This window comes from Numenius arquata, chromosome 8, assembly GCF_964106895.1.
Source record: "Numenius arquata chromosome 8, bNumArq3.hap1.1, whole genome shotgun sequence".
Classification (NCBI taxonomy): Eukaryota; Metazoa; Chordata; class Aves; order Charadriiformes; family Scolopacidae; genus Numenius; species Numenius arquata.
Window position 1 is genome coordinate 23,937,109 of NC_133583.1, and position 22,182 is coordinate 23,959,290.

Below are 22,182 nucleotides of genomic sequence, written 5' to 3' on the forward strand. Positions count from 1 at the left end.
AAACCTTAAAAGACAGAACAAGCACAGTACCTGGCTTGTAGTTCCAGTGATCTCTTTTTTCCTGTTATTGAAAATGTATGAGTCACATTTTGCTTGGTAATTTCTTGGACCTGTAAAAAGAACACATCAGCTTCTTCCTAGTCTCCATTGTCTTTCAATCACTTTTAATGACTTACAAATATACTCATTCTTTGAAATACTTGGTTGAAAGGATCACTCAGAATACAGTACAGAGGTAGAAAAAACAGAGGATTATTTCCATAATTACTTGTCTTGCTAAAAAACTTTGGAATCTGTGTCACCAACCAGCCCCCTTCAGCAGTAGGGGAAAAGGTGGCTCCTGTGTTGGCTAGGTGACAAGGGAAGGCTTTCCATCACAGCAGGTACAGAGCCACCATTTTCTTACCCACCTTTGGATGATCACCTCATAGTAATTCCAAAAAAAAGAGATGCAAAGCTGGATTTTAGAATGTTATTATATTTCTACATACATATATTGTCATATTTCTGGATTCAGAGAGGACCCAACGTTATCGAGTGGGGAAGCATTAAAACAGGGGAAGAGATGCAAACCTGCAGTCCTGCAATGTCCATCTTCTCTCGAACGCTGAACTTCTGGCCTATCAGCCGCAGCTTTGGCACACAGTACAGCACCATGCTATTAAACTGCAACAAGGGCAGAGTTAAATTGAGGGATTACATGCTGGACAGAGCCTGCGTTTTGACGGTTCAGGACTCTGGGGTGTTTCACTCTAAGATTCAGTTCTCAGGAAGAGGTTCAAGGAGCAAGCGAGGCTCACATACCATTACTCAAAAGAAGTGGACAGACAAACACACCAGCCAGTCACTTCCCCCTTCTCCCCCTCTCTCTGTTGCCAATTCGAGCGCCCTGAAAGCAAACGAGCGCTGCCCCTCTGGCAGGAGGTGGTACAGCTGGAAACACACCTCCTTGGGCACTTCGCAAAAACGCAGCTTCTGAGGAGGGAAATGGGAAAGACCCCTTTGGGCCTGACAAGCTGTCAGCAACACATAAGCGTGGAAGAAGGAAGGAAATCCACAAGGAAAATGCATCAAGAGAAAACCGCTGCTCAGAGGAAAGAGCAGCCCACCACAGTCAGCAAAAGCTTTTTTTATTTGGGATTAGGAAGGTGGAAATGTACCATTTCACAGAACAGCTCTGAAAAGAAGAGAGCAACAAAAATACTCACCAAGAATAAATATCTATCCTGCGCTGTGCCATTCTTTGCTGAAAGTTTCTGAATGTGTCCTTCTTTAATGAGCTCATTGGCTGGGTTAACAATATCCTCTTCACCACCGAGTCGCTCATAAACTTCCAAAAGTTTGTGCATCTTTTCCTGCAAATACAAACCCCTCAGCAATTTAAATATGAAAAAAAAAATTATTCCACTTGGTCTATTACCCACAGCATCGCTTTTGTGGTAAGTGTAAATAAGTAGGAAAGAAAATAGTCTTTCACTTCTGCTACAACTTTGTATTTTCAAAAATTAATGAATACCTTTTCCATACTCTTCCCCACACTGTACTAGTCACTAATGAGTCAAACTTGGGTTGTACCATTTTAATGACATTTTGAGATCAACCTATTTGATGTTTTTAGATATTCCTGTTCAATAGTAAGTACGCATCTTTGGAAGCAGTGGCATTGGGTCCATTAAAATCAATGGCCAAGTTGTAGACTAGTACATTATCAAATTGGTTCTAAGTTTGAATTTATTAACTCAGCTTCCACCTCACATCTCAGACTAAAATTTCTGCTAGAGTACAACTGTTTCTCAGCTTCTGAGAAGTTCCACCTCTTGTATCGCTGCTGAGACAATGTCAGGTAGGTGTCCATCAGGAAGCATGGTCATATCCTGCATTTCTAAGCTAAGTCTAAACCCTCAGCTGTATGGGGAACACTGCAGTCCTATGCAAGGGCCTCCATGGCAAAAAGTACCTATGAAATAGGCCAGGACAAAATGCTTAAAGTCATCCTTATGTCTTGGTCAAAATTCTATATGAAGGCATTACTTTCTCCTCTGTTTTTACTTTCTATTAAGTGCTTTATAAAGCACTGTTTTTACTTCATATGAAGTCATCCAAATATTAAAGTCCTTCGATACAGTATTCAAATGGACAGAGGTAACAGCTCACCCCCTTACAGCTGCTATATTAAGCACTGCAGCAGCTTTAACAAGTCAAAATAAGAAAGATGTGTAAATCTTCCTACTGAGTTATAGCATTTGGGAAGGTTTGGCTTTCAACCATAAGCTGGAGTGATGTGCTCCAAATGGCACTGTCAGCAAACGGTCAGAAAGTGAGGATAGAGATCTATGCAATTACACCCAAAAATATGCCCAAACACATCTCTCCATCATACCTCAATCTATCTATAGATTAAGCAGGAATTTCAGCTCTTTACACACTTTGTTTACCCCCATTTGACTTGTGAAGTTTCACCACAAACATACATCAATCACACCAGTTCCCATCCTAATCAATTCTTCTGACCAATGATTAAAGAAATGAACAACCAAAAAAAACTCAGACAAAACCAAACTGTTAAAATAAACACCCTGCAAAACTAAATGGAAGGCAAGGAGGAGCATGGACTAAAAACAAGTAAGCAAATCACCTAAGCCCCAGAAAGTAGTAGAGTTTTTTCCACCAAATGGGAAGATGAGCAAGAGATCCCACCAATTAAAAAAAAACAACAAACCCAAAACCAACAAAAAAACCCAAAACCAAACAAAAACCCCATTGAACTTATCAATGTATTTTTTTTTAAAGGAGAAACTAGAACGCTAAAAGCAGATCTAAAACCCGAGCGACATCTGCACTTCTAGGGAGTCAGATTTGGAAGCATGATTTATTTCTTCAACTATGCCGCAACAGGAGGAAGCAGCCAACAATTAATTCAAACCTCCACTAACTTTTGGAGACTTTGCTAACAGCCCTTGCTTGTCTTTCCGTTCGGCTTTGACCTGGCACATCCCACGGAGCTCTGCTGAGATGTGCGTGCAGGATGGTGGGGCTCTCGCACTTCATTGCTCCCCATTACCCCGCGCACCCCCACCGCCTGCTGATGGGACATGCCAGTTGGGAAACTGCGAGGTCAAACCTGAAATTCTTACTGGGATATTAATTACAGAAGAATTCAATGCAATAAGAAGCCCTGATTAGAGGCTTCAGGTTCTTATCTGCAATAAACAGGGGGTGCAAAATTACTACAGCAGCCTTTTCTAACAGGTTTTTGCATACTAACAGAAAAAGCAACTGGCTGGTGGCTTCATACTCCTCCCCTCTGTGGAGATGCTGTGCAAAATAGTTGCTACTTGTGGAGGAGTTGTTCAAGGCCCCAAGCCAGAAAAATTTCCACCAAAAATATAGCTGTATCAAGAGAACACGCTAGACTCAAATAGAAATAGACAGTTTTGAAACTGGTTTTCACTGAGACATACTGAAAATACACAGACACCAGCTGGTTACTTCCCTAGCAGCCACAGGAAACGTGGTCTCATGGTGTCCCCGCTGGCAGGGTCTGATACGGAAGCAGACGTAAACCTTGTACCCACAAATACTCAGAGAGTGTTAAGTCTGAAAGGTACCATTTCAGATCTATTAGATATACAAGCTCCAGAGGCACTTGGGTGCACAAAAGGTCTAACATCTGTCACTATAAAGTCCATTTACTTTAGTGCTAATGTACTAGCTGTTCTGTATGTAGAACGTGCTAACGTTCTAAATCCCCATGGTCTCAGACTGCACAGCTTTAGAAGTATAGCTTACCGAGACACACAGTAAATGCACACTCTGTGCATTTAAAATGAGCCAAAATAAAACCAAAACAAGCTCCAGCCTGGTGTAGTCCTGCAGGACTAAAAAAATAGTGCAAAAATCTGCAAGGACACCTTATGAATGGACCTAACTGGAATAAATTCAACTTTCTTCAATGAAAAGCAAATACTGAGTTTTAGGAAGACCTGCTTTCTCAAGGAGGACCATTGGGTCCTTAAAACAAAGAAAGTGAAATTTAGGGCCAACAACCCATGGTAACCACAATAGGATTATTTATGATAAGGAGAACTCAGATGCAACTGATGTTTAAAGCGTGACTCACTGTATATAAAAATTCTCCCCAGCATACTTTACTGAGCCTACTGCAATGGGGGCCATTGGTTCAACCAAGTGTTTCAGTCAGATAACAATTCCATTACACAATTTCCACTCACCATCTTTCGGATGGCTGCATTCGAATGGTTTGCTGCCGTAGATATGAGCTCCAGCGATTCTGCAAATAAAGGTAGCAACAGTTATGCACTCTCCAGATTATATCTGCTAATAGCACCATGGGGTTTGTTTTCACCTCCCTGATTCGTGCTTTTCCTGCAAAATTGCTGTTGCAAAAGCAAGGACTATTATTTTTTCCTTCTGAAAACAAAAAGGAATGCTTATAAACAGCTATATGCACAATCACTTCTGCATGTTCAGCTGGTCCATGTGCATCCAAATGTTAAACCTAAAAGCCTAGGCAAGCCAAAGTACAGAGTGACCAAAAAAATCACCTTCTAGGAATTAACCTACTAAAAGTTAACTTAAGTCTCACTTAAGTCTTCACAAGCATGTTTTAAGACTGTTTTCCTAAAACAGGGCTTGTGTGCTTACAGTAACATGAACCCTGTTTTGGCCAAGATCACAAACTCCTAGAAACCAACGGGAGCCCACTTTTCCTTTCCTTGTGTTAACGTAGTCTAACCTGCTTTCCTGGGGAAACATATACATTTGAGACCATTCCTATTTTCTTCCTCTGGCTATTGCAAGGATGTCCTCCTGTATTTGTCCCTGGCCATACAATGTATTAAATAAAAATGTTCTACCATTACAAACTTCAATATTTTGTCATTGTTTATTCACCATTGTTTATTCACCATTGTTTATTCCTGGAGCTGACATATTAACCCTTTTCTTCTTTACTCTAAGAGCATTCAAAATCCCTTTTTGCTATGTTTGGGAATAATTTGAATAATTCAAATCTCCATTTCTATCATAGCCCTAATTGAAAGTATCTGAACACATGAAGAAAAAACTCTCCCAGATTTTATTATGCTCATTAGACAGCAAGGAGTTTACATGTACTTTCAGCATCTTTCCTGTCTGGCGACTCTTCTGGAAGTTTCTTTAAGTAGTCCTTTAGGAGAAGCTCATAACGAGGAATCCTTTGCACTGGTTCAAGCATGTGATGCTGTAATGTCAGGTTTCCACACACCTCCTGTTTCTGTAATGGAGAGAAAACAAGCACAGAAGGGTTTGGTTTTGTTCCTGCCCTTAGTGTTAAACAGCAATGAAAAATGACCATTCAGATTCAATCAGACAAGTGTAAAACATCATCTCGAGCTTTCATAGAATCACAGACTCATCTAGGCTGGAAAAGACCCTGAAGATCATCAACGCCAACCACAAATCTAACACTACCCAGTCCGCCACTAACCCACACCCCTCAGCACCACGTCTACCTGTCTTTTAAATGCCTCCAGGGATGGCCACTCCACCACTGCCCTGGGCAGCCTGTTCCAAGGCTTGATAACCCTTTTCGTGGAGAAATTTTTCCTAATATCCATCCTAAACCTCCCCTGGTGCAACTTGAGGCCATTTCCTCTTGTCCCATTGCCTATTCCTTGGGAGAAGAGACCGACCCCCACTGGCTACACCCTCCTTTCAGGGAGTTGGAGAGAGCGAGAAGGTCTCCCCTCAGCCTCCTTTTCTCCAGGCTGAACACCCCCAGCTCCCTCAGCCGCTCCTCACAAGACCTGTGCTCCAGACCCCTCACCAGCTCCATTGCCCTTCCCTGGACCTGCTCCAGCCCCTCAAGGTCTTTCCTGTCCTGAGGGACCCAAAACTGGACACAGCCCTCGAGGTGAGGCCTCACCAATGCCTGGTACAGGGGGACGGTCACTGCCCCAGTCCTGCTGGCCACACTGTTCCTGACACAGGCCAGGATGCTGTTGGCCTTCCTGGCCACCTGGGCACACTGCTGGCTCATGTTCAGCCACTGTCGACCAACACCCCCAGGTCCTTTTCTGCCGGGCAGCTCCAGCCACTCTGCCCCAGGCCTGGAGCATCCACGGGGTTGGTGTAACCCAAGGGCCGGACCCAGCAGTTGGACTTGTTCAACCTCAAACCACTGGCCTTGGCCCATTCATCCAGCCTGTCCAGATCCCCCTGCAGAGCCTTCCTGCGCTCCAGCAGACATCAGAGCTGAGAGGTTTCACCTTTGTCCCGTCTGGCATTTTCTGCAGCTATGCAACAATCTTTTAGATTTTGTGTGTTGCTTCAAAGGCTCAGAAAAGCTCTTCCCATTCATAGCCCTATGCAGTGTTTCCCCCCCCAAAGACTACATAAAATTAGAATATATAGGGATATATTGCTTGCTAGAGCTTACTGTACCAGCAGCAGATGACACTGCTCACATGCCACCTCTGAAGAAGGAGCTGCCTCAGATTATTTTTTTTTCCACTTGACCGAGAAAGAGGGCAGGTTGTGGAGAGTGATTATGCTAAATTTTACACGGTAACGGACCAACATGCTCTGCTTGCAACAGTACTGAGGGTTGTGGTGTACTTATTTTCATAGGATGCCTATGAAGTGAAGGGATATTTCTATTTAAAAGAGGGGAAGAGAAATGAGAAACACAGTAAGAATAAGTAATTTGTTTTAAAGCACACAGGAAGTTTCTGTTAGCGATGTAATCTGATTCCTGAATCCCCCCCCAGCACGTTAACCACAGACACACACACGCTCTTCTCCATAGCATTATTTTTACATCAGCTCACTAATGCCACGTCTTGGTCTGTGTAAGCAACCTCCCAACAAACACATTAATTTCAGTATGCTTTTCTCAGAGAAAGGTGCTTGTTTCAGGTATTTGCAATTTTACTTATAAATATTACAGCCCACACTGCTGGCTCGCCTGATTCTCAAAGCAAAGCCTGGAGATAATGAGATGAATGTCTGATAGAAAAATATTAGCTATCCTTCCAGAAATTCAAAGATGTAAATTTGCTTTTAAGAATACCTTGTCACAGTGTAGCAGAGTGCATAATATTTCTGTTTATAGGAGATAAAGTGAATTTATCATGTCTCAGAGTTTTATAGCACCACATTTTCCAGAAAATACAACTGGGACGGAAAGAATCAGAGATTCCAGGAAGAACTAAAAGGGACACAGAACTTCACTACTGCATATTAACGCTTGGTTTATATTCCCAAATCCACTTACTATAAGCTTCTCCACTGTCTTTTTATTCCTGCATCAGGATGAACCTTAACACTGAAGAGCAATAGGGAAGCAGAGGAGGAAGTCACTTCAAGGCTCACATCAGCTGTATTCACATGCCAAGTGTATCTTCTCTAAAAAGTCAGCAGTGACAAAATAAACTGTTCCAAATAGGAAAAGTTTAATGCTATGCAATTTTTAAAAGTCTACAGAGTTTACACTGCAATTCAAATTACTTTACTAGAGGGAGAATAAATGTTTATTCTGTATTTCATTCATGTGACAATCCAAAACATGGAATCACAGAACAATACGGGGTTGGAAGGGACCTCTGCAGTTCATCTAGTCCAAGCCCCCTACACTAGATGATCTCCAGAGGTCCCATATCATTCTGTGATCATTCTGTGATATATATATTTAAATATATGTGTTTATATATATTTTTATATATAATTTATATATCACATATTAAAAATATATAAATATATATATTTCAATATAAGAAATATATAAAGTATTTATGTGATGGCGTAAAGAGAGAGTTGACGAAAGTCCTAATAAACTCACCACTTATCAAGTTTTGGCCCCTAGGTGGATGTGAACCAAATAGAAAGTATGTTTATCTTCAAGGTCAGCTAAAGTAAACTTGATAAGTCACAGACATTCACTTATAAGTACCACGTGATTTTTGTTGTGTGATTTTATGCCTAGTTTAGCACAATTAATAATTGTTGATGCCTTCAACTGTGTAACTATTCCATTAACAGCTTAGGTGGACAGTGCGTTACTGCAGAATCACAACAGATTTCAACTGGTATTGTGAAAAGCCACCGTGGTTTTTGGTAGCACCGAGATAGGTCAGATGAGTGCACAAAGTGTTCTGGGTTCAGTCTTTGTCTCCTGCAGCTACAGTCATCGACAGAAGCAAAAGCTGCTGTGATGTTGCTGCTAAAATAACCAACAGTGGAATACTGCCATCAGTAGGCTTCAGAGTGGCTTCTCCTGTAGGCAGTGCCTCTGTTTGTGCTGCCTGTCAAAGCTTGCTCAAGCCACAGCAGAAACACTCCTGGGCTGGGACAGCTGCAGACCATTCTGCAGACTGACAGCTCGCACAAATCGTTTATGTGTGTATCTCGCTGGTGAGAAGAGAGAGATGAATTTTAGGGTAGGCAGATGCCTGTGCTGTAGGGAAAGCAGTCACTAACTGATTTTCACTTCAGACAGCCATGTCAGCAGCCTGGCACAAGCTGATGACAGCAAAATGCCCGTGCACTTTTTTTTCAGTGCTTTTCTGCACAGAACCTCAGTGAAAGCAGGGTAGGTTCGGACAGAAAATAGTTACGAAAAGGCCATGTGGAGCTAGAGCCTGGTAGGAGAGGACCTTCCCCAGCTCCTGTTCCTCCAAGCTCCTGTCCAAGTCCTGCCGGCAGCCCTGACCTCTGCACAGGGCCCCTCCTCTCCCAGCTTGCTGGGGGATTACTTGAGTCCTGACAGCTGGCCCAGCCACAATCCTCCCATTGAGGGCAGGCAGCTGTGCTCCCCCCTCGGCCCAACCCACTCCCTCCTCAGGGATGGGACCCATGTTCCCAGCCCTGGCGGAGGATGCTTGGGAGCTTACTTGAGCCTGCTGCATCCCTTCAGCTGGCCCAGGGCCCGAGGAGGAGAGAGAGGTTTTGCTGATACGCCAGCAGAGTTCTTCCTCCCTCCTCACACAGCTTTTTGTATAATTAAGAGAAAACACATGAAAATCCATGCTAAGCATCCTTCTGCAGAGCTGTGATCCCCAAGAGCTGCGTGCCACTTTCTGAGCCTCAGAAAAATCAGACCAAGAGCAGATGCTGCCAGTGACATGCCCAAACTCAAACACACTCAGCTCAGAATAGAAATGTATTTATTAAAAAGCAATTAAAATTAGTAATGAGGAAAAGAAATCAAAGAGTTTATAAATGGACATGTTTGTGGTCAGAATTGTCAGGCCAACGGCAAAGTTTCATTCTGCAACTTCTGATACTCCCCTTAAATATACGAGTGGAGAAAAAGCTATCTATGTGAAAAACCTGTGTCATACAGCAAAAGAGAAAAAAGGACGGCCACGAAAATTGTGTATTTTTACTATTAGAGCAGTATTGTAGCTAAACACTTTGTGTCATACACTGGAAAAAAAATAAACTCACACAAATAAATTATCATCTCCAAGCGATATTGTGCCAATTAAGAACTTACCTGTATGTTCTGAACAACATCTTTGAATGGAGAAGACCTCTGCATACACGTGTTCACCATGTCCATTGCCCTGTCGAAGTTCTTTACATATTCTCCATACATCTTCAGGAAAGGAGCCAGTTTCTGTAGGATATCTCCTAGCCGTGGGTTGACGTTCCTACAGGAAAGAAACAGGTAAGTACTGAAATCTGTGGAAATCAATACTGTCTTCAGAGAGAAAACACTGTAAGAGAGAAAACTGTACAGAGAGAAAACTGTAAGACTTTCACAGTTGTCTCCCACATGCACAAACACTTACACACATAGGCAGTCAACATATTTCAGGCTGTTTTGTTTAAAGTAATCTATATGGTACACTAGATGAAACCTTAAACATCCATCCAGATGTACAAAGGATGATATTTCTGCCCCCACCGTCACTCTCTTAAGTGCAGATCAGATTCAAACTGACTACGCATCGTTAAAGAAACATCTATCTATCTCTGGTGTCCAGCACAAAATCTCGTGGGAAACCTTAACTTTTTAAAAATAATCTTTTTTTACCATAGCCAAACATGTGAAGAGGTTTTAATGTCAAGAGATGGCTCAGTTCAGCTGGGTAGTGCAGGAGCCAGACATACGTTTGCTAAGAGCCCCCCTCGTGCTGGGAGCAGTGGTAGCAACACATCTTTGTCTCCTCCAAATTTACAGCCAGGCAGAGAGCCAGCCATTTTTCCCCCAGCTTTCCTCTCCTGCAGAACTTGCAACTTTGCAGTCTGACTGCATTAGACCCCCTTTAGCCATTTAACAAGCTTTTGCCCTCTTCTGACTTCCAAACTCTCCAGTTTTCCTTCCCTGATATTACAGCTGTCCCTGTAAATGCAAGTTAGGTGCAAAGGTGGTGAGACTCACTCCTTCTGGTCATCGATGAACTATGTGAAGACCAGACTCAGCCAAGAGAGATGTGAACTCTGCTCTTGCCTTCATCACTTAACATGCTTGGAAAGGTGCTGTGTCAGCACCGTCTGCACCTTCCACTGCAGGACACTCTTTGTCAGTGTGTCACCTCAAATCCAGTTTCCTACCTCTGCCTTAAAATTAACTTCTTTGCACTTCTGCATCATCTGCAACTTGTTACACTTGCCAAATTTTAATTGGTACTTGACCCTTGTTACTCACTGAAAAAAACAACCAACCCACATCAATTTTCTTAAAGAAACTACATATACACTATAACCAACAGTATTTTTTATCTCCTACAGCAGAAGGTCAACAAATTCTGGAGTAAAAATTTGCAACACTGTGGTGCTCAACAACAGCCGTCGTTGTGTACCAGACACAAGCAGATTTATAGGTATGATGTCATCTATCTTATCTGTCCAGATTTTCCATTGGTTTGCTGTTATAATGCTAATTTTAACATTAAATTAAATTTTATATAATCATAACAAAATTCACTAAAGAAAATATGAAATGGATGTTTCTCATGAAGTCTCCAACATGGCACTCAAAGTCTAGACTGTGACACGACAATGCATTTTCCTTCTCTGAGAAGTAACTGAGCTTTTTTAATATGTTACAGTGGGGCCAAAATAAGCAATTTTCTTCCTTCCTACTACTGCAATTTCATAGTACTGCAATAATAGAAGAGTGGAAATACAGTAAGGAAAACAGCTTGGGCAATACTTTGGACTGAAAAAATTCTCACAATACACTCTAGAAATTTTGAGTACTCAGGTCTATTCCTGTATTCAGAAATGCTTAAGAGACTCCACACTAATGTATTAAATAACAAGTGAACTACTGCATTAAACAATTAAAAACTTTGGAATTAGACGAGGTCTTATGGTTGCTATAGTTTCTTGAAAACATATTTTTAACGTAATTGTAATGACAGTTACCCACCATTCTTGTGTAATTCTTGTTTTGAGCTCAGGAAGAAGAAATTGTCCATGGAAACAATAGATGGAAGAAATATTTGAAAAGATTCCTGTTATCACTTCAGATGAAATACCTGCTTCTGACAACTTAGTGCAAAAAACCTGCATGAGACAAGACAGCACCACCATATATTTACAAAAAACGATCCTAGATACACTGGCTTTAGATTGCAATATTACAAAGCTGACTGCCTTACAATAGAGCTACAATTTTTGACTTCTGGTAGTCACTCCTTGGGGTCTTTCAGGAGGTTCACAAAATGTAAGCCCAATTAGGGTTAGATTTATGACTATGGGCCATAGACATAAATTAGAAAAATCTGAGGGGTAAGTTAAAAAGATTGAAATTACTGAGAAGATCAGATATCTTGTATTTGGGAGTGCAAGTTGCACAGAACAAGCAGTCCCTGAAGAGCACTTACTCTTATTTACGTGAAGCAAAATAAACCATGTGATCATTTTGTTTCTCTGTGGGAAAAATTACACTGTACTGAACAAAAGGGTAAGACACGCCCAAGATTTCCAAGGTTCTGAAACAGTCTCTGCTCATCCAAAGCAAACATTGGAAAGTCTTCCATAGAGGTTCTAGAGTGGAGGGTAGAGGGCTCTGCAAGTTACAGCTTCTAACAAGTTTTCTAACAAGGTGACAACTTTCTTCTTTTTTTTCCTCATTTTTAAAAACTTTTCATTAGCAATTCATCCTTCTTTTTCCTTCTTTCCTGCACATTCATGTATTTTTTATTTTGAGGTAATTATAGAAATGCCTGAACTGTGTAGATGTTTATGTGGAATAAAGTTCAGATTCATCACACCAGTTTTACTTTACCCCACGTGTAAACATGATGGACACCAATTATGAAACACAGTTGGTTAAAAAAAAAAAGAAATAATATTCTGTGAGCACGAGGCTGACCCACGTGACCTGATTTCAGTAAAACTCAAACTTCTTGCACATTACAGAGAAATCATGGATTTCATCATTTCTGAGTGCTTTCAGTGTCCCCGTGGTTTCCTCTCCACGTACACCCAGGGAGGAACCGAATGCTGATGGTGTCTGTAACTTGGGCTGTTGCTTTGCCATTCCTCTTTCTGACATCCTAATCCTCAGTTGAGGGAACCCACTTGCCAAAAGCTTACCTCTGGGGCCCCTGGCAGCAGCCTGGCAGCAAACTCCATCTCCCACCCATAAACAGTGTTTTCACACTCTTGGGCTATAGGTTAGGGGATGAACAGGAGACACCATTGCTGCTCACAGAAAAGAAAGCAGTTTATGCAAAACCAAATTACCTGGTCCAGCAGATGGAGTCTTCTAACATATGCTTCTTCTGTATGGAGCAGTTCATTTGCAATGTTGAATAGCTTTTGGGGCTCTGTACACTGAAAAGAAAGTTACAGGTAACACAGTCCATCTGCACCTACAAACCCAAGTTTCATCAACTGTTCTTTTTTCCGTTTTCTCAGTGGGCCAAATTCCCTGCCAGCAGAGAAGCCTGAAGTGGAGGTTAAGACATTTCAGAATCTGCTCCATATCCCTCACCAAAGGATCGGTTTGCTCCAGAGACACTTTTAAAGTTATTTGCTGAAAGAGCAATGAGTAATGCAGTCAATGGCTAGTCAGGACATTACTTTAGTTCATTATGTTTTTCTACAAAGAACCAGAAACATCCTCCAAATCTGGAAATATGTCTAGTCTATTTGGTAACTAAGGCACTAGACTGTAAATCAACTGTTCTCCTTTTTGGATTCAGTGTGACTAAAAGACTAAAAAGAAAACTAGAAACCAGACCTGTTTGGCCACAGACCAGCGCAGCATTACTCTCTACAGCATATTCCTAAGATTTTTGTGCAGCTTTAAACACTGGCCAATTCCCTGGAAAAAATTTTGAGCAATGTAACTCAGGTCATTCAGTGAAGTCTTTCATTAAGCTCATTTAAAAAAAATAATATGAGAAAGGACTAATTAAAAAACTTGAATGCAGTTATGAAGCACCGATTTCAATCACAGTTTAGCCAAAAGCTACACAGACTCTTCGCTCTCTTAGTACTTAAAAATATTTGAATTATTAGAATACAGGCTTTAGCTTTCTGACAAGCTCTAGATACCTTTTTAAGGGTCTAGACTTTAAATGCCATGCTTACATATAACCAAACCAAAAGTAGGGTCCAGAACTGAGGGCTGGCTGGTTTGTGTTTGGGAACACCAACAGCCAAAAGGGGCAGCAAAGATGATCAAATGTAGGGAAAATTTACTGGGCTCGATCTGGAATAACAAGACAACTTCAATAAAGACAAGAGAGTTGTACAAATGATTAACAGAACAGAGAGCATCATCTGGGTGCAATTTTTCCCTATTTCTTCTGTGAGAAAACTGAAGAGCATCAAATAAAATAGCTATGGTGCTGCTTCAAGACCAAGAGCCGCATCCTCAAGCAACATGTCACTGCAGAGGGTAAACCTTCACGCAGGTTCACAAAAGGACTGGACAAATCCATGGAGTAAAAGTCCAGCTGAATTCTATTAAACACAGAGGGCTGTTTCCAGTTCAGGAAGCACCTGGGCCACTCACCAGCAACAGGGATTTCTATCCCCAATGTCTGTCTCTGTGCACTTGCTAGCATTTGTGGCAGGCATTTCTAGACATAACCCTGCTGGCCACCATCAGATTGTTAGAAAATGTCAATTAAATGCTCTCTTTAAGCTTTTTCAACATCACCTCATTTTGTTTCTAAAAAAAGCTGACAGGAAAAATTTAAATAAACCCTCCCTACATTTAGGCAAACTGCAATACAACTGAAAGACTTCCCAGACTTCCGAGCTAGAAATTCAAAGAATTCAAACAAACCAGACCCACAGTTATCCTACATGAAATGAGGTACCACTTAGCATGAAGTACCCACAGTTCCGTGACATAAGTATTAACTGAAGGAAGGTGAATAGCTTTTCTGGATTTGAAACAGCATCTGTCTCCCTTTAAAGCAATCCCTCTCTTTCTAGACACAAACCTAGAGACAGGCAACCACGCCACGAATAAAGCTTTGACACGTCCTCTGCCTACCTGCTACTCAAATTATTTCAAGCAAATTCAAATACTCTGTTCTATACATGCTACACAACATCCTGCTTCATTCATTCATGTGATATATAGTAATATTTAGGGGGAAAGAAAGAAAGAAAGAAAGAAAGAAAGAAATCACAGCACAACAAAGCTTTGAATTTGTTACAAACAAATGAAAGATACTACAGCTTGTGACAAAATTCATTCCTGGCCTTTCGAATTCCAGTAACTGTGAGGGTCTCTCACTCTGAAAGAATTTATTCGCCAGTTTTGCTGGGCACAGAAGGGCGCCTGAGTGAAAGGCACTGACGCAATCAGGCCGGCATGCCAGCCACCAAGAGCATCCTTTGATTTGTTTGAATTCAGAATTTGAAAAATAATTATTTCCAACCAGATACATTTGTTCTCAGAAGTAAATCTTTACATAGCGCAGGCACTTTTTAACCTTCTGACCTTCACCATCTGCAACTCAGTTTATATTTCAAAAAAACTTGCTAGCATCTGCTTAAATACCAAACAACGGCTGAACAGACTCTCAGCTTGAGCTCAGTTTTAAAGAGCAGCTCTATCTCCAGTTGCTGTCTCTGCTACTGGCAGAGGCATGTTTTTCGAACTAATTTGCCTTTCAAAGGACATAATGTTTTAAATGAAACAGTAGATTAATTAAATGTGAGGCAGTCCCATTCTCCTAACCTTAGTTTTGTGCCACGGCAGGACAGCTTTAACAAAGCCTGAGCTGTAATTCAGTTCACCATGAAGGAGGTATTTCACGGTCTATGTTTCCAAAGGAAAAGTAAAACAAATTTGCAAACTCAAAAGTGGACTATCTTCCTCACGTAATGGTCTTGTTTAAATCTTTAAGTCACACCAGTGAAGCATATTTAACTTTACTAATGAAGCCCTGGAAAAACAACATGCCATTTACAAGGTACACAAATGACACAGAAACGTAGAATATTTGTAGTCTTCCACCCTGTGCAGACTTTAGGCTGTTCCACTCTTTCTTGCTTTTCCCTCCTGCTTTGCCCCAAGCACTTGCCGAGTGACGGCTCGGCATGGCCACGGCACACGTGGACTGTCCTCCACAGCCGTACCTTACAACCAGACATCTACCGCAGGGTCTCGTGGCAACAGTTTAACTGGCGGGTGACGAGAAAGAGGGGAAAAGGGAAGCGGTAGGTGTTGACTTCATGACGCAGGAAACTCACTCCAGTGCTCGAAGCAGCAATCGCAAGATGCTCTTTCACTTCTTTGGGGAAAGGTTAAAAAATTCATTTCCAGCTGTAACTGTCCATAAAACATTTTAAAGAAAATGGAAATGCCAGCCTGAGAACAAAGAGAACCAGCTTCTCACAAAGGTCAGATTCACGTCTGTGGTGGGAATACGTTTGCCCCTGAAATATCCCAGTCCCAGGTACGAACTGGTGACTGGCACATGCTAAGCTGATTTGGGCAAGTAGATGCCCACAAGCACATCAGTGCTTCCTGCAAACCCACTCACCGAGCCCACCTGGGCCAAGGATTCACAGTGCAAAGACCTCTCTGCCCTGGTCTTTGACTGAGCACCAGGGAAAGCAAATTTCAAATGAAAATTTAAAGTAAAAAACAAAGGCCTGATGTGAGAAAACTTGGGCAATAGCCTGCAGTAGCCATTTTTCATACAACTGGTTGTACGCAACCATATCCAGCTGGCATCTCTATCACATGAGGCTTTTGGTGAATCTTGCAAGAAAGCTGCTGGGTACAGCTTCGGTTAAAATCATATAAAGTTATGCTTTAAAACCCCACCAGTCACCCCTACAAAGAATGCAGGAAGCCCCAGAAAGATTATAGACAACTTCCTATTCAAACACGCTGAAAACAATACGGAAAAGTTATCCTATGCTTGGTTGTCTTCTTTGTTGTATTGTGATCTCATTTTCCTCAGGGTATTTTAAAAAAAAAAAAAAAAAAAGATAAGAACATACCTCATTTTTCTTAACCAGCATTATGACTAAACCATTGACCTATGCAAATTTTTTTCAGAATATACATGGAGATAATCTTACCCAAAGGTCTGACTTGCAGGACTGCAGGCCAAATTTTCCAACACAAACTGTACAATGAAATCAGAAGTGAAATTCCAGCTACATACAGGCAGAATGGAAGTGTGTGTCAGTGACTGTATAAGGCCCATGTGGGACTTCATTATTACTATTTACCCAGCAGGAAGCAGGACAGATGGAGAAAGGCATTTTTTGGTGATTACTAATGAGAACATATTACTCTTAGTGAAAAGTATCTCAATACAAAGATATGAGGAAGCGCTAGCCTTCTCAGAAGGATTACTCCAACGCTCCCAGGCAGTAGGCAAAAGCCCTGGGTATGTGACTACAGAGCATAACAGCCCCTCAGTCTCACTTCGATGTCATCTCTTTTTTGTGTAACCATCAAGGCCTCAGTTCTTGGAGCTCCTGACATTTTCTGAGACATGATAAAAATTAATAAGCTCCCCTTGCTCATTTTCATTTTGATAAAAGATAACTGGAAAACCCAGCAAGTCACTCCTGAGATTTTAAAACATATTGCAGTAACAGTGTGCTAATAGTGAGACCTGTTAGACTGTGCTGCAGACTCCTGAAGGAAGCCACATCACACTGCAGAGCTAAATCTAGACTAAATAGAACAATATGAGTCGTATATCAGGCAATGTTCCTTTGCTAGCTCTGGGATGTGTGAAAGCTCGGGTGGTGGATGGAGGGAAATCTGAAGTAGAAAATTAGAGAAGAAAAAGCAAATCTGATTTTTTTTCCTTACTGATGTTTATTCATGAGCTTCACTTCAACTTGATATCCTAGGAGTTACTGAGCCATCATTAAATCATTCCGCAGCTGTTCTTCCTATGCGTCTTCCTCCAACTATAACAAAGCTCTCTGAAAACTTGCATCTTTAATGAGGGTGCTGGTTCCCTCATCGTGCAGCTGCAAAGTCTGGTCCTAGGAGTAGGAAGGGGGAAGCAGGAGAAAGACGCTGGCTCCCGAGACAAGGCTTTCTGGAGGAGCGGGGCTCTCCCCAGCTCTCATGCCAGCAGCTGCTGCCGGCTGAACTCTCCTCTCTTCCCTCCAGCGGGGCAGGTACCTTCTTTTCTGGAAAATTACCAGTTTTGTTTTGTCAAGGGTGGTGTGAACTTCCAGCCTAAGAATAACCACTGAACAAGTCAACTTTGAATAGCGCTGGCTCTCCTCACTGGAAGCCATGGCCCTTTACCGTAACCCTTAGTCCAAAGTGCCCCAAATCTGCAACAGGATCAAAGCGGAGGGAGTGGGAGGATGATGTGGAGACCTAACGCACAGCGTGGCTTCACACGCCGTGTCTCCAGAAGAGGGCACAATCCTTACACGACAGAAGAGGCAGCAAATCTCTAAGCCCTCCACTTAGCTGCAAAAACAAGCTAATTTAGTGTAGCTTGGTCAGTGTCAAAAACGCCTTTTTGAAGGTGAAATCAAGTCAAAATCCAAGGGAGAACCTGAAGTGCCTCACATAAATGCACTTCAGGGAGAAGACTTGCACAAGAAAACAAAAAAAAAAAATCTTCCACTATCGATCTCTCATAAATTCACCGAGCATGCTACAGAGAAGCATGGCCTCGCAACTCTGTGTTTTATCAGGCCATTTGAGATGCGAACAAGCTTTCACCTGCAGACTACTGAAGAGATACCAGATGTCAAGGGATGGATCAGATGTGTTAATAGATGCTGAGATACAGATGTTAATCGGAGTCTCCATCACTAAGATGTTTTCTGCCGACCCCCCATTAAATTCTTGCATACAAGATAAGAGACAGAAGTCTCCTTGGGGAGTGCAGACCCTGCAGTCCTGCTGGATCTCCTCACTCATATTGTCATGGATTTACTCCTGCGCAAACCCAAGGCAATCCTTTGCAGCATTCCATGCCCAGGGAGTCATGTCCAACGTACGCAGTGCCAAGGCAAGGGTGTCCTCCCTGGCTCTCAGGGAGGTGGGACAGGTTGATGGTTGTCCAGTTCTGGGCTCCCCAGTTCAAGAAAGACAAGGAATTACTGGAGAGAGTCCAGCAGAGGCTACAAAGATGATGAAGGACTGGAGCATATCTGTGATGAGGAAGGGCTGAGAGACCTGGGGCTGTTCAGCCTGGAGAAGAGCACACTGAGAGGGGATCTCATCAATGTTGAACAATATCAAAAGGGTGGGTGTCAAGAGGATGGTGCCAGACTCTTCTCAGTGGTGCCTAGTGACAGGACAAGGGGCAACGGGCACAAACTGGGACACGGGAGATTCCATCTCAACATGAGGAAAAACTTCTTTCCTGTGAGGGTGGCAGAGCCCTGGAACAGGCTGCCCAGAGAGGGTGTGGAGTCTCCTTCTCTGGAGATATTCAAACCCGCCTGGATGCATTCCTGTTCAACCTGCTCCAGGTGAAACTGCTTTGGCAGGGGGTTGGACTAGATGATCTCCAAAGGTCCTTTTCATCTCCAACCATTCGGTGATTCTGTGACAGGTTCCTCCTTGTGAATCCACACCAGCTACCAGTGGGACTGCAGACTGGCAGAGAGGCGAATGAGAGCACATCCTCCCCATCCACAGAAAGCAGATGGGTTTGGCCAAACAGGTTCATACAGCCCTCACTGCTTCCTAGTCTGCTAGGTCCTTTCCACATCCTTCTGACTAACCTTGTGCTAGCAGCTGGCGGGATCGACACCCACTGAATTAGCAGGAGCAGTGCAGCAATGAAGTACCAGCGTCCTGGGCTCTGTTTTGAGCAGCATGAATGAAAGGTGAGTCCAGTCACACCAGGCTGAGCTTGAGATAAAGCAGCAGGAAGAATGGTGGCATAAAGCAATGTGCTGCCAGAGAAAGTCTGGGGCTTTTTCATACCTTCCTGTAGGTATGTTTGCCTCGTCAGGCTGTCTTCTGTTCTTGGAAAAAAAGGGGATGCCATGGAGCATTAGTTGTACTCTAAAACTGTGCTTGTCAGCTCAGAGACCACCTACCCGCATGCAATTTTCATCACTATTCAACTGGCCAATTTGACCCAGAAGCTACTGAATGGGTTTTAACTGCCACATTTCCAAAGGGACAAGATCTTGACGTGCACAAATCAGGATATATTTGGTGATTTCAACAGAACTCCTGATTTGTACAAACTGAGGAGTGAACACTACAGCTCATTAGTTGCTAGCTCTCATCATATTCTTTAAAAAAACAAAAATCCTGTATATTAACTTAACTGTCATGATGGATGAGGGGGGGGAAAGAAAAAAGTCCAAAACATCCCCATAAACACAAACAAAAACCCACACCAAACAAAAAGTGGAATATTTTGCAGACATTTTGCTCAATCTAACCCGTTTCATCGTCACTATTTCTAAAAATAACTGTCTTGATAAATAATCAAAGGAAAATGTCATTAATCTTACACAGTTGCAGCAAATACACAACAGCCTGGACTACATTACTCTGGATTCAAAGCAAATCTTTTCTAGCTACATTTTCCTGAAGAGTGATTTGATATAACTATCCTCAAAACAACTTATTTGCATTCAAAAGTAGTCACACCAATAGAAGCACAGGCTATGTGTAAATAAATAAATAAAATACTGTTAGAAGATATTTCCATCATGCATGTCCTACTAGGATGCAAGGCCCTGAACCTGCAAGATGCACTATCCAATTAGCCCTCTGCACGTCATGGAGACCCACTGAAAACAACAGGATCTAACCCCTAGAAGCTGAACCTGGACAAACCCAAACAAGAAACACAAGGTGTGAGTCCTTACCTACAAAAGTACTTAACAACTTACCTCTGGCTGTGATGGATTCTCTTGTATGAAACCTTTTAAATCAAGACTGGGAACCTTTCTAAAAGACACTGTCTAGGTCTGGAACAAGTTATGACCTGCAGCATGCAGGAAATCATAATGGCTGTCATGATCCTTTGACGTAAAACCAACCAAACAAAAACCCCAAACAACATACGAAAATGATGCAAGGGGTCTCTGGCTAGAGCCAGGAACTGGTTTCAGAGCACTTCACAGTAACGATTAAACCACCTTACCTTGTTTACATCCAAATATTCTAACTTTGGCACTTCTGCTGTCTCTTGCTCCTCGCTGCTTCCTTCGTCAATGTCACTGTCTTCATCCTGTGTGGAGTCTCTCTTCTGCTCCACAGAGGAAGATTTGGTGCCCTTTTTGTCAGGTTCCATCTCCCCTGGGTTCCCAGCCATGCTGGGCTTCTTCTGCTCTGCACCGTCTTCGCTGGGGAACGTCTCCCCTGCCACGCTACAAGAAGGACTGTCAATGCCACTGTCTCTGTTGGGAATTTTACCATTACCATTCAGTTCTGCTGTCGAGTCTTTATTGCCAAGCTCTCTAGAGGGCTCTCTGCTCACAGTCACAGCAGTACAGTCTTCACGGCTTTTGTTATCGCCTATGCTTAGCTCTTTAATTTTCATTATGTCTGTGTTAGATAGATCTGCACTGCACGGTACGTCTGGCTCGTTTTCATCCAGTTCGCTTTTTTCATTTGTGGAAGAGCCGCTGGAAGCCCCCATGTCACAGTCACACGAGCTTGGTTGTTTGGGTGAGTCCAGGCCAGGCTCCATCTTAAGAGCTAAATTTAGCTGGTTTCTTTGAAGAATATGTACAGGTTGCCTGTGGGTGGAGAGAAAGCACCAACAGTCATTCATATCAACACTCGGAGGTCTCAAAAGTGCCCCAAAAGAGAGGGCCTGATTATCATTTGAATCAAGTTGTATTTCTTCTGCCCTCTTCATAATCCAAAGAGGTAAGTGTGTGCACATTGTTGTAATAATATCCAGCCGACAATTTCAGAAAACGACATACCACCCCTAGCCATAGGTTTTACTGAAATGGCACCACTACTGTCCCCAGCCTTTAGTGCTCCCCACATTGCCTTGAAAATTGCCTTGAAAACAGAACAGTCTGGTTTAAAGGTTTGCGGAGGGAGGAATCGTCTTTTAAAAGAAGCATTTGGCTGTGGGTTCATTTAAACAGGAACTCATGTTCTTCAACAAAACAAAGCCTTTGGGGCAAGGTATTTTCTGGCAGAGAGAGGATGTTTTTTAAGCACAGGAAGGCACGACTTTTGCTTTTCAAAAGACACCTTACCAGGTTCACCCAGATGATAATACACTCCAAGGCAGAGTACAGTGTCTCTGCCTCCACCTCCCTCTTTATGAAAAAAATCACTCAGCTCCATCGGGCAGATATGGTCTTCAGAATTTTCATATGTTTGTAAAATGAGCTGGTTTTACACCAAATCCATATATTTTATCCTATTTAATGTCTCTCATATATAAAGTTTCAAAGGAAATGCTGTTCTCCGTGACGTTGCTTCACAGTACTTCGCAATTTAACTCTCCCCTTCCTCCAAGAAGCAAGCTAACAGTATTCTGACATCTACTGAATCTTAGACAGAAAACTCAATTGTTTTAGATGACAATAAGCAAGTTCCTATAATGCAAAACCCAATCCCTACACCAAGTCAACTTACTGAAAGCAGACCCTGAGCTACCTGTTTCTGGTAGAATGCTTACCAAATTCAGCAAGTCCTAAGCTCCTTACGAACAACTGTCTGTTACAAACTAAAAGCTGCTGACATACACGCTTTTATTAAAAAAAAACCAACAACAAAATCAAAACTGTGTAGTCAGTCAAGTTCTGTACTTCCAG

The 22,182-nt window shown here is 42.3% G+C and overlaps 1 protein-coding gene across 1 annotated transcript in view; it reads right to left on the reverse strand.

The window, feature by feature from the left end:
- The window catches only part of FGD3 (FYVE, RhoGEF and PH domain containing 3), a 46,773-nt gene that overhangs the window by 24,194 nt on the left and 397 nt on the right, over positions 1 to 22,182 (reverse strand). Inside the window, exons 2-10 of the mRNA XM_074151405.1 lie at positions 20,544 to 21,141; positions 12,703 to 12,792; positions 11,381 to 11,517; positions 9,497 to 9,653; positions 5,137 to 5,275; positions 4,233 to 4,291; positions 1,209 to 1,355; positions 574 to 666; positions 31 to 110 (exon numbers count right to left, since the gene is read on the reverse strand). Coding sequence (XP_074007506.1) covers positions 31 to 110; positions 574 to 666; positions 1,209 to 1,355; positions 4,233 to 4,291; positions 5,137 to 5,275; positions 9,497 to 9,653; positions 11,381 to 11,517; positions 12,703 to 12,792; positions 20,544 to 21,092 — 1,451 coding nt within the window. The 5' untranslated portion in view covers positions 21,093 to 21,141. The remainder of the gene's footprint in view (positions 1 to 30; positions 111 to 573; positions 667 to 1,208; positions 1,356 to 4,232; positions 4,292 to 5,136; positions 5,276 to 9,496; positions 9,654 to 11,380; positions 11,518 to 12,702; positions 12,793 to 20,543; positions 21,142 to 22,182) is intronic.